Source organism: Marmota monax, unplaced genomic scaffold, assembly GCF_021218885.2.
Source record: "Marmota monax isolate L192 unplaced genomic scaffold, Marmota_monax_Labrador192_F-V1.1 WCK01_AAM20220418_F8-fsc00007, whole genome shotgun sequence".
Classification (NCBI taxonomy): domain Eukaryota; kingdom Metazoa; phylum Chordata; class Mammalia; order Rodentia; family Sciuridae; genus Marmota; species Marmota monax.
Genome location: NW_026692781.1, coordinates 29,771,538 through 29,783,887, shown reverse-complemented (window position 1 = coordinate 29,783,887; position 12,350 = coordinate 29,771,538). Strand labels below are relative to the sequence as shown.

At 34.3% G+C, this 12,350-nt stretch overlaps 1 protein-coding gene across 2 annotated transcripts in view; it reads left to right on the top strand.

The window, feature by feature from the left end:
* The window catches only part of Rftn2 (raftlin family member 2), a 62,704-nt gene that overhangs the window by 15,061 nt on the left and 35,293 nt on the right, over positions 1 to 12,350 (top strand). For both annotated transcript variants that reach the window (XM_046447628.2, XM_046447627.2), the window contains 4 exons: positions 2,612 to 2,795; positions 4,594 to 4,708; positions 8,616 to 8,895; positions 11,972 to 12,175. In XM_046447628.2, the coding sequence (XP_046303584.1) occupies positions 2,612 to 2,795; positions 4,594 to 4,708; positions 8,616 to 8,895; positions 11,972 to 12,175 (783 nt within the window). The remainder of the gene's footprint in view (positions 1 to 2,611; positions 2,796 to 4,593; positions 4,709 to 8,615; positions 8,896 to 11,971; positions 12,176 to 12,350) is intronic.

Below are 12,350 nucleotides of genomic sequence, written 5' to 3'. Positions count from 1 at the left end.
CCTCTTGCCTTAGTCTCCCAAGCCGCTGGGATTACAGGTGTGTGCCACCATACTTTTTACTTCATTAGCAATATGTTTTTTCTCATTGTAATATAATTAACATAAGGAACATAAAGTTGAACTAGAGTGAACATGACTTTTTTTTTAGTTGTAGATGGACACAATATCTTTATTTTTATATGGTGCTGAGGATCGAATTCAGGGTCTCACACCTGCGAAACAAGTGCTCTACCACTGAGCTACAGCCCCAGCCTGTGAACATTACTTTTTAACTCTGGATCCTCACCATGTTCTTGACCACCCTCACTTCCAAGATCAAAAGAATGAAAAACAATTCCACATCACTGCTGTTTTTTCTATTTTGCCTCTCTCCTGCAAGGTCTGAATAACCTGAATTGTTCCTGAATTCCCTAACCTAATGTTTTTCATTTGCACTAGTTCACATTGATTTCTTTCCCCCTTTTATGTAATATTTTTGCCTCTAAATTGCCCTAACAAACACTATTTCCAATTTAACATAGTGATTCAAGGAACATAGACACAGAAAGACATGAATAAGGTAGTTTTTTTGTTGTTGTTGTTTTTTGTTTATTTCTTTGTTTGTTTGCCCTTAAGGAATTCTCAGTCTAACAATCAAGACAGACATATAAAGAAATAACTATAACATAGTCTGACTAGGGCACTGGTGGGAGTAGGTACAGCACAGAGAAAGGGATGATTTACTAGGCAGAGAAGGAAATGAAGGCCTAGTGGCCTGACAGAGTGGCAGGGTCAGAAACTTACAGTAGTTCTGACATGCCAAAGCAAGCTGCACAAAAGATAGCATAAGAGTGAAGTATGAACCCATAGGCAGAGGCCAGACTGTGAAGATTCTTTTATATCATGCTCAGCAATGGCAGAATGCTGTAAATTTTCTTTAAAATTTTGTAGGAATAATATATATCTCTAAAATAAGTATAAGTTGTATTTCATTCCTTAGTCTTAAGAGCTTGTTTAATTTTATTTCATAGTTTTTCAGTTCCTTTGTTTAGAAATCAGGGTCCAAATATTAAGAGTAAAGCCAAATGAATCATGGAATAATTGCCACACAACCAGCCAGGGCTGGGATGTTTACATGGAAGCCCAGCTGTTTCTTCAAAGTCCAGGATCATTCTCTTTGTTTTCATTTCTATTCATCATAATGAAGAAAATGTATTAAAAGTAGAATATTAGTTTAAATCCAAAAGAAGATGAAAATTGGAGGAAATGAATTCATCCTGGCTTGTAGAGCTTTTCTGTTGAGTATTTTATTTTAGTTTGAGAAGTTGGCATAAATACCCACTGATGGTGAATTTCTTTTCCATCACGTGGATATTAATGTAAGGGGAGGAGGGGATTTCCTCTGACCCTTCTTCCTCGTCTGCTTCTTAACCTTCTTCCTGTGTTCAGATCAGCCGCAGTTCTTTTCGAGACTCCACTGACCACACTAACAGAAGGCCAGGAGCCAACTCAGCTCATACCTGGAAGTAATTTTATGTGTATTGCAACTCAAGAGATGATCAAAGTGCAGGCTTATTTCCAGATAACAATTCTGAATGTTTTCCATAAAATAACAGACATAATTACAGAAAATAAGCTAATTATATAAACTAAAATTGCTATAATATTAAGAATATTTTCTAAAATAATGCATTTTTTTCTTTTATATTCTAATCCATATAAATAGTGCTACTGTATAGTACAGATTTCTACAAGTCCTTCAAATGATAATTCAGTTGCATATCAATTTTACATTTAGACTTCATCTACATTTAGATTTTTACTTGTTATAAAGAATTTCTTTATAACTTTAAATTTCAATTCCTTTACTGAAACATTTATATAAATGCCACAAGAAATTGTATTTTTAGCATTTCAGAGAAATCATGGTACTTTTGAAGACTAATTGGAAATAAGAAAGCACTTGATGATTCCTATTTATCAAATGCCACTTCTTCCATTTTTAGTTTTAGATTTGTAGCAGGCACAGTGGCTCATGCCTATAATCCCAGCAACTCAGAAAGCTGAAGCAGAAGGATTGCAAGTTTTAAACCAGCATCAGCAACTTAGTGAGGCCCTAAGCAACTTAGCGAGACGCCATCTCAAAATAAAAAATAAAAGGGGCTGGGAATGTGGCTCAGTAGTTAAGTACCTTGGGTTCAATCCACAGTACAAAAAAAAAATTGTATGAATTTGGGGTTTTTTAGAAATTACGCATCTCATTGTATTCAACATAAAAACAATTGGCTCTTTGAATTATTATGTATTTTATATTTGTCTTCAATATCTACTAATGGAAATATAGTCCCTCAAATGAAACCTTAAAAAGTAAAGCTGCCTCAATTGGAAAAACAACATATAAGGCATTGTATTTCTGCTTTAGGACATATTGTTAATATATCAGCTCATAAGATCACTTTTGCTTTCTTCTGAAATAAGTTTAGAAAATATATAATACAAAATAGTGTAACTTTTTTGAGTTTAAGCCATATGGATATTTTTCCTACTCATTGGTATTATTGTACATAGATAGAAATAATGTATAATTAAATCCTATTAATGTGCAAATTTCTCTTTGCTTTTGATATTTTAGCTTCACCGAATCCAGAAGTTATCAAGATAAATTCAATTCTGGATATAGTAACAAAAGTGGAAGACTATTATCTTAAAGGATATGTTGTTGGGGCCATTCATCCTGCTATACAATCTGTGGGGCAGCGAAAACACCTACCAGCAAGTTACCTATATCGGGTGGTGCTATTGCGCTTGAAATTAAGGTAAGCATGATGCTCAAGGAAACCATCATGCTACAATGCAGTTAAAAATGAGTTTTCTTTGCCTAAAGAAAAATAATTTTGAAAAATGGTGGAAAGTAAAGAAAAACTAGAGATTTAGGTTTAAGACACATTTTTCAGCAGTTGAAACTGGACTGAAGCAAGGAAATTCATACCTCTCCTCCTTAAAACTCCTAACTGACCCTAACTCCTTGCAGGCCAACAGGTTGCAGGTGAGGATGGCAGTAGACAAAAGGAAAGCAAACTAGACTCAAGGTACCTGGAAACTCCTGTAGCAAATAAAGCACGTGAGAGAGTAGCAGTTAGCTATAAGTATTATCACTGGGCTAACCATACTGACCTGAGCTATGCAGTCCATTCTCACTGAGCTCTTTGAACTGCCATATGTTGTTTTATTAATAGTAGCAACAGAAACTATCTCCTCATCTAAAACTTTACAGCAGAAAGATCAATTAGATCAGGTTCTCACAAATTAGACAAACTGATTATCAACTTTTTTCACCAAAATTTTTTGGGTTTTTTTTGCACTGAGGATAGCACCCATGGCCCTGCACATGAAATATAAGATTTTAGAGTCATCCATTTTATCTTATTTTTTCAAAAATATTAACAGCTACTTTTTCAAATAATACTACAACAATTTTTGCCTGTCTAGATTGCAAATTCAATGGTTTTTTTTTTTTGAATGAGAATTTTTTAATATTTACTTTTTAGTTTTCGGCGGACACAACATCTTTGTTTGTATGTGGTGCTAAGGATGGAACCCGTGCGGCACGCATGCCAGGCGAGCGCGCTACTGCTTGAGCCACATCCCCAGCCCACAATGGATTTTTTTTTAATGGTAAAAATATTGTTGCTCTTACCAATGAAGAATGGAAATAACCAGAACAATGTCTTAAATTCACTTTTTTTTTTCCAGACAGGGTTTTACTAAGTTGCCCACACTGGCCTGGAACTTGCAGTCCTGTGACTTGCGACTAAGCCTTCTGAGTCGCTGGTATTACAGCCATGTGTCACCTTGCCAACAATACATTAAATTTTTTTTATACAACTCTTAAAAACCATCTCTAAGACCAGAGTAAAAACTTCTTTCTTTTTATAGTGATGGAACAATAAAATTGCTTTAACTATGAAATGGCTAAGAAAAGAAAGAAATAAGAGGAAAAGGATGAGAAAATAGGAAAATTTAAATAAAAAGAAAGGGCTTTAAACAATCCCAGGTGTGCTTTTAACAGACACTGTCTGCTACTGAGAAGTTGCTTCCCTATACATGTCTAGCAGTGGGTGTACAGGTTTCAGTTTTCTCTAAGAGACAGAGTCCCATCAGGTATTTATTAGTTAAAGCATTGCTAAACAAACATGACATAGTTTTCACCGTGTATAAATAATCTTTTCTGTTTATAGCATTATTCAAATAGATGTTTTTTAATGTGACTTCTTTTTAAAATTGTTTTTTAGTTGTAGATGAACACAGTACCTTTACTTTTTATTTTTATGTGGTGCCCGGGATTGAACCCAGTGCCGCAAACATGCTAGGCAAGCGCTCTACCACTAAGCCACAACCCTAGCCCCGCAAATAGATCAAAAGTGCCCTAACAAAGTTGAAAATAAGCAAGGGCCTGGGGCGGTGGCACACGCCTATAAACCAGCATAGATGTTACTATGTGTTTCTGATATTTTTATATGAGAAGATAGCCATCAGACTTGAAATAACAACAAAAAGATTGTTTTGGACCTTATTTGTGAGTTCTCACTCATTTTCATATTCTCTCTGTTACAGCCCGAAGCATTCAGCAGCACCCAGGGTACAGAGACACCCAAGACTTGTGATTGAGGAATGTCCTCTAACTTATGAGACACAAACAAATGACATGGCTAAAGAACTGATAGAAAAGGTACTAAATACATACATTTTTCTTGTGATGTTGAAAAAGTTTGGTATTTCTTCTTTACCAATTTTCCTTTTTTTCTTTAAGATAAATAGAGAAATAATAGATAACTCAATTTACCAGAATTTATTTGTTTTTTTAATCTTTTTCTTTTTAAAGAGAGAGTGAGAGAGAGAATTTTAATATTTATTTTTTAGTATTTGGCGGACACAACATCTTTGTTTGTATGTGGTGCTGAGGATCGAACCCAGGCCGCACGCATGCCAGGCGAGCGCGCTACGGCATGAGCCACATCCCCAGCCCAATTTACCAGAATTTAAAATGTATTGAAGCACTTGAACTAAATAGTATGGTGTTAAAAACAGAAATACTGGCCTGTGAAACAGAAGATACCAGAAGTAAATTTAATCACATACAGAAAACTTAATGACAAACCTGATAATAAAAAAATGGAAGAATAGGCATTTTTTAAAAATAACTTTATTTTTTTATGTAATGCTGAGGATTAGAACCAAGTGCCTCACATGCGCGAGGTAAGTGCTCTATCATTGAGCCACAACCACAGTCCCAGAATAGCCATTATTTAATAAATTCTACTGGGAAAGTGAGCAGTCATTCTATATAAAATAGCTTCTACACATTTCAGATGAGAAATAGATTATGAATAGATTTAGGAATTTAAGTATAAATGAATTATATACAGAAAAATTAACTTCTAAAAAAGTATCAAGGTGAAATCTGCAACAAATGTTTTGCATCAGAGCTTCTTTCAAAATACACAGAAATAAATATAAATACACTAAAGTAATGTCCAGTCTTAAATGGACAGAGTCCTGTAGGCAGCACATGCAAATGGAAACAAGAGCTGGCAAAAGATTCAACCTAACAGTCTTTAATATAAATAAAACCAAGAATTAACACATCACCAGTATTAAACTGGAAAAATAAAATTATTAAATCCAGTATTGGCAAAACTTTAAGAAAAAAAGATCATTTTACAACTGGTATTATAATAAATTGATAGTGTTCCTGAATATCAACTTAGTAATAAGAATCATAAGTTCTACTTTATTTTTCTAACCTGGTAATCTCGTTAGGAGGCTACTGCAAGAAAATACTTGAAAGGAAAAAAAGTCATTTCTGTACAGAGATAGTTAATCAACAGTGATTAATGAATCACATTTCCAAAAACTGAAAGATTTCCCAAGGAAACAATGGTATATCAATACAATCAAATATTTTATGGGCTTTAATGCAACAACTAATTGTTAAGAATGAAATATCTGACAATATAAGTTAGTTGAAACAAATGAAAAGTTGAACACTGAGGTTGATTAAAACCAAAAAAAAGTATGTATTCATAAATATTCTAAATTTGGTGGTATTTTGTGAGGTTTGGGAGGGTTTTTGTGGTTTTTTTTTTGTTGTTGTTGTTGTTTTTAGCCACATTGATCTATGTGTAAGGTTTTAGCTTTTGTTTGAATGCACACAGCCATGGGCTGGGGTTGTGGCTCGGAGGTAGAGCGCTTGCCTAGCATGTGTGAGGCACTGGGTTTGATCCTCAGCACCACATAAAATAAAAAATAAAGATATTGTGTTCACCTGTAACTAAAAAATAATTTTTTTTTAATGCACACAGCCAAAAACCTAAGGCATTTCCTTTCAGGTAACTGAAATTTATTTGTTATTGCTTACATACTTTAAATAACCATGTATGTAAGATTACCTGTAGTTTGTGTATAGCCAGTTATAGCTGCTAATAATGTTTCCCATCTAGGTATAAAGTAAACATTCAATAAGGGTTTTTAGGAATGGTCTTCGAGACTTGATTTTTTATAAACAAAGTACACATACTGTTTACTGCTACTATTCTGGGAGATTTTTTTTTTCCCCTGGAATAAATCCACTCCAGAAAACTTCTTTGAAAACAAAAATGTAGCTACTAATTTAGACTTAACAGATCACCATCAGAATCCTTGTTTTCATTGGACTTCCTGTTCACAGTCAAAGATCTATTTAAACAGGAAAGTACTGTTATTTCAGCAATTAGAGTAATGGGGTTATTTCATGAATAGAAAAGCTTCAGGAAACATAGCACATGAAATATTTGAACATTGCCCTGAGTATGAACAACAGCAATATATGAGTGCCAAATATTATTTTTGAATGGCTGCCTTATGTAGAGTTGATAGTTGAACATTTAGCTTTCACATCAAGCTTAAACATTATACCAATGTTTACTGTTTTTAAAATTAGATTTTCAAGTGTTTCCCTCACCTCAGAATTTTGAAATTAAAATGGCATTTTAAAAATATCAATCATCCAACTTAAAAAATGGAAAAGACATTAATACTATATTTGTTACCAGACCTTTCCAAATAAGATTTTCTAGTAATAGAAAAATCTAACTCAAATCAACTTAGAAGAAAACACAGGTAATAAATTCACCCACTTCCACCTGCAAAATGCTATGCCTCCTTACCCAACCCTCCCTCCCCCTTCTCTTCCAGGACCCCTGATAAAAATGAAGTTTTGTGGTTAATTTGTTAAGGTTTAATGCACCGTTATAAGTTTAATATATTAATTTATAGGAATAAATGAGTTTGTGCCAACCATAGTTCTTTGTCTGACTTCACACCATCATAGCCTCCCCCCTCCTCAAATTTTCCTGCCTCTTCATCTGAAGTTGAGTTAAATTTCATTCTTTGATTGGGCTCTTGATTTTTCCCCCAGATCTTCCTGGCCTTTTTCATTCTATTTCTAACTATAGATGTTTCCATTTGAAATCTCCATCATAACCCTTCTCACCTTCCCAGGTAACATTTAAAACATGTAATGGTAATCTTATAAAAGGCATTGCTTATCTTTTATTTTAATTTATATAACAAATACTTATGGAGCACCTGTAACTACAAAACACTGCAAAACAAAGATGAATAAGACCCAACCTCTGCTCTCAGAAGACTTGCCAGTTGAATAGAGGAGAAAGGCATAGACACAAAGAGAATAAAGAAATGAAGGAAAAGCAGAAAAGAAAATGCCTTAGGTTTTTGGTAGTATGCATTTAAATGAAAACTAAACCAACTGTTTCAAAATCCTATCCTTTAATTGATAGGATTGAATCTAATTGTTAGTATTTGGCCCAGATAGGAGACAACAATACCAAGATACAGTGTTAGCAGATACTTAGTAAGTATATAAGCATAAGTACATAAGCAAATGCCCATGAACTCAGAAAGCTTCAGAAGAATTGTGCTATGAATTGGGCTTATGATCTGTATGAACACATTAGTCTTATAATGTTTTTCTTTATCAACATGGAACAAGTACACTTTTCTTTACCACACATAGAGTACTGCATGAGTTTTGCTTTTAAATTAATTTTCCCATAATGAAGATGTATTTGGTTACTTGTGGAGATTTTTAGAATAGTTTTTTTTTAGTTGTAGATGGACACATACCTTTATTTTATTTACTTATTTTTATGTGGTGCTGAGGATTGAACCAGTGCCTCACACATGCTAGGTAAGCGCTATACCACTGATCTACAACCCCAGCCCTTAGAATAGTTTTTAATTTTGCTCCAATTGGAAAGATCTTATTTCATGGCCTCTAAAGATCTTGCTATAAAAATTACAAGTTCTTCCCAACTGTGGCCTTTCAGAGAAAAACATAGCTCCTCCTTTTATAATGTCTAAAGTACATTAGTTATGTTTGAAGAAATCATGATGATAATGTGCTCTAACCTATGGAGTGCTGTTTTAAGGGTTATTAAGTAATTTATAATGGGTCTTTAGTTACTGGTCAACTTACTCAATCTTCTAATGGATTTCCTTCATAAAGCTAAGGGTTAATTGATATTCAGTGCAAATGGAGTTTACATCTTGTTCTGCCATCTCTTTTCAAACCTCAGATTAATGTCGCTGCTAAAAAAGGAATGAAATTTGTTGGATTCATATCACAGCATTATCCACCACCTAAATACTGTAATGGAACCAACTATGATGGAGATATAGAATCAATGCTGCATGTGAGACAGAGTTCAGATGAAAACTGTAAAAGTTGGAATGAAGGAACATTAAGTGGGCAATCGTCTGAAAGTGGAATTGAAGAAGAACTTCATCATGAAAGTGGACAGTATCAAATGGAACAAAATGACAGCCCCAGCTCCTCTAAACTAAGAAAGGGAGAAGGTAATCCATGAGTAGTTTAAATTTAGAAAAATACATATTCGAGGTTTTATTAAAAAGAAATACAAGGCAAAGTAAAATTATAAAGAGTATAAAGACTAAATGAGCTAATATAAATTTTGTCATGATTTTAAAAAGATCATTACAGCCAGAGATAAGGCAGCACAGCATTTTAGACTGCAGTTCTTCCTAGCAAATGATACATATAATGAAACTGTGTTTAAGATTGATTTTCATATAGTCATACAAAACTCCCTTGTGAAATGGAGGGTTGTATGTGTGCCTGAAGAAGTAAGTCTGTCAGGAAGCTGTATTTACCGTTGTCCTTATAAACAATGCATGAGAAATTTAGTTTGAGCCTTTCTCATTTCATGGATGATTTTCATCTTTGAAATTATTGACTTTCTTTGGTCAGCAACTAACATATGACAATGGCCCATCATGATGAAACAATTATTATAACAATAGTACCCAGAGCCTAGAATAACTTCAAACAATAGTTTTATTCTTCTTTGCCAAATAGCAAGTTTTCCCAAGAAATTGAGAATATTTTATTCCTTTATTTTGGACTTTTTAAAGTTTTGTGATGACTTTTCAGCATGCTTCTTAAAAGCATTATCAAAGAAAATCAAAGACTTTGTATACCTTTGAGTTAATAGCATGGGCACTGAAGTCAGATACCTCAATTTCTTTATAAAAAAAAAAGGTGGGGGGCAACTGGGGTTGTGGCTGAGTGGTATAGTACTCATCTAGCACGCATGAGGCACTGGGTTCGATCCTCAGCACCACATAAAAGTAAAATAAACATATTGTGTCCACCTAAAACTAAAAAAAAAAGTGAATATTTTTTTAAAAAGGAGGGGGATAATTGTAAAACCTCCCTCATTAGATTGTTTTAAGAAGTAAATAAGAACTATCTACAAAGTGCTTAGCCTTGTGCAGAGCACAGAATAAACTCTGTAGTAAAGCAACTACTCTTAGCTGATCTTCTGGTCATTGTTGGCATTGGAGGGGTGCATAGTGGAGCCATGGCCTTTCTGGGTTATGACGAGATACTGTCAACATCCTGTGCATAGCAAAGATACACTAGACCACATTAGCACAATCTCCTGAAGAAAGAATGGGCAACATTTCCCAACTCATCACCTCATTCAACCTCCAGAAACCTTCCCTTTTTTTCACATTTTCCTAACAACCATTATTTTTCCTGCAGTGTGAAAATTAATGGAATGTAAGAGTGAATAAGAGTTGTCAGTGCAAAATCATAGAATTTACAGGGAAATGGATGGCATTAGAGCAGATTATGCTAAGTGAAGCTAGCCAATCCCTAAAAAACAAATGCCAAATGTCTTCTTTGATATAAGGAGAGTAACTAAGAACAGAGTAGGGTCGAAGAGCATGAGAAGAAGATTAACATTAAACAGGGATGAGAGGTGGGAGGGAAAGGGAGAGAGAAGGGAAATTGCATGGAAATGGAAGGAGACCCTCAGAGTTATACAAAAGTACATACAAGAGGAAGTGAGGGGAAAGGGAAAAATAATACAAGGGGGACAAATGAATGTCAGTAGAGGGGGCAGAGAGAGAAGAGGGGAGGGGAGGGGAGGGGAGGGGGGATAGTAGAGGATAGGAAAGGCAGCAGAACACAACAGACACTAGTATGGCAATATGTAAATCAATGGATGTGTAACTGATGTGATTCTGCAATCTGTATATGGGGTAAAAATGGGAGCTCATAACCCACTTGAATCAAAGTGTGAAATATGATATATCAAGAACTATGTAATGTTTTGAACAACCAACAATAAAAAATTTAAAAAAAAAAAAGAGTTGTCAGTGGTCAGAAAGCTATTCTCAATCTTCCACCCACTGCTACCTTTAAATTCCATGTTGGTTCCCACCCTGTTTGATCAGATCAAATGTCTATTTCTAGTTCTTCAAGTCCTGAGTCCAATATACTACTTAATTATCTTTAGAGTATGCTTTCTAAATATTTTTAAATTATGTACTTAATAACTTTCAATGGCAGAAGCTCTTGAGAAGAGATAGGGGGTTGAGGAAATATGCTAAAGACCTCTTGGAGTATATTATGAAATTCAAATACTTTTGTTGTAAAACAAGTTATGTTAAACCTCCTGAAACATAATCATGGGTGTGGGTCCCTAGCCCCAAATTAAGAATTTACCAATTTCTAGTAAAGCAGAAGATATGACCCAGCATTTCCATATCTAAGCATGTATTCTAGCCCCTCTCACACATGGTCCAAGGATATATGAAAAATGTTTGTTAAAAACAAAATATTGGAAATAATGTCCATCGAAAAGAGAATAGTCACAGACCTGTAATCCTAATGACTTTGGAGACTGAGGCAGGAGGATCACAAGTTTGAGTCCAGCCTCAGCAATTTAGTAAGGCCCTAAGCAACTTAGCAAGATCCTGTCTCAAAATAAAAAAATTAAAAGGACTAGGGATATAGCTTCATGATAAAGCACTTCTGGGTTTAATCTCCAGTACAAAAAAAAATGTTAACTGGAATACCATGAATCAGTTAAAATAAATGAATTAATTGATATAACTATTTAGATTTCAAAGGCATAATGTTGAACCAAAAAAATCAATGTGCAGGGCTGAGAGTATAGCTCAGTAGTAGAGCACTTACCTAGTATGCACAAGGCCCTGGGATTGAACCAGCCACGTACACACACACAAATCAGTTTGCAGATTGATATAGTACAGTATGATACTATTTAAATAAAAAGAAATCAAGCTGCAAAACAATATCATATGAATATATAAGTGTATATTAAAAGAATGGAAGCTTTCATGAAAATAATAAACACCAAATTCATTATACTGCATAGTAGCCTCAACTGTATGCATTTCTCATTTCTGTGAAAAAAGAGAGTGAAGCTAGTAAGGCATAATGTTAACATTTGATTAAATTCAGTAATGGGTTCTTTACTATTCTCTACACTTGTTTGTATGCTTGAAATATCTCATGTTAAAAAGAAACGATTTAAGACTCTTTGATGAATAAAATTTTAACTTTTATCTTTGCATCCTTCTGAATGTCTATCCCCAGATAACAAGTTGTATATAGTTTTCAATGTTTTTGATGATGATTCAGCATGCTGGACCTATCAGGAAGGAGTCCTATCAATGAAAGTAACAAGAAAAGGATCTATGATTAGTACACTTGATGCTGATTGGCTACAGTTAACTACATTTTATTATAAGCAAGGCTTGTCTTTAGTGGATTCTTTTGTATGCTGGGAAACACCTAAAGGTAAGTTTTATATTAATGATATACTTATATCTAAATAATTTGAATTTTTATCAAAATTGTTGAAAATATTTTTGCCTCTAAAGTTCTATGGCTTGCTGGGAGCGTAGGTGTGTGTCTGTAATCCCAGTGACTAGGGAGTCTGAGGGAGGAGGATTGCAAGTTCAAAACCAGCTTC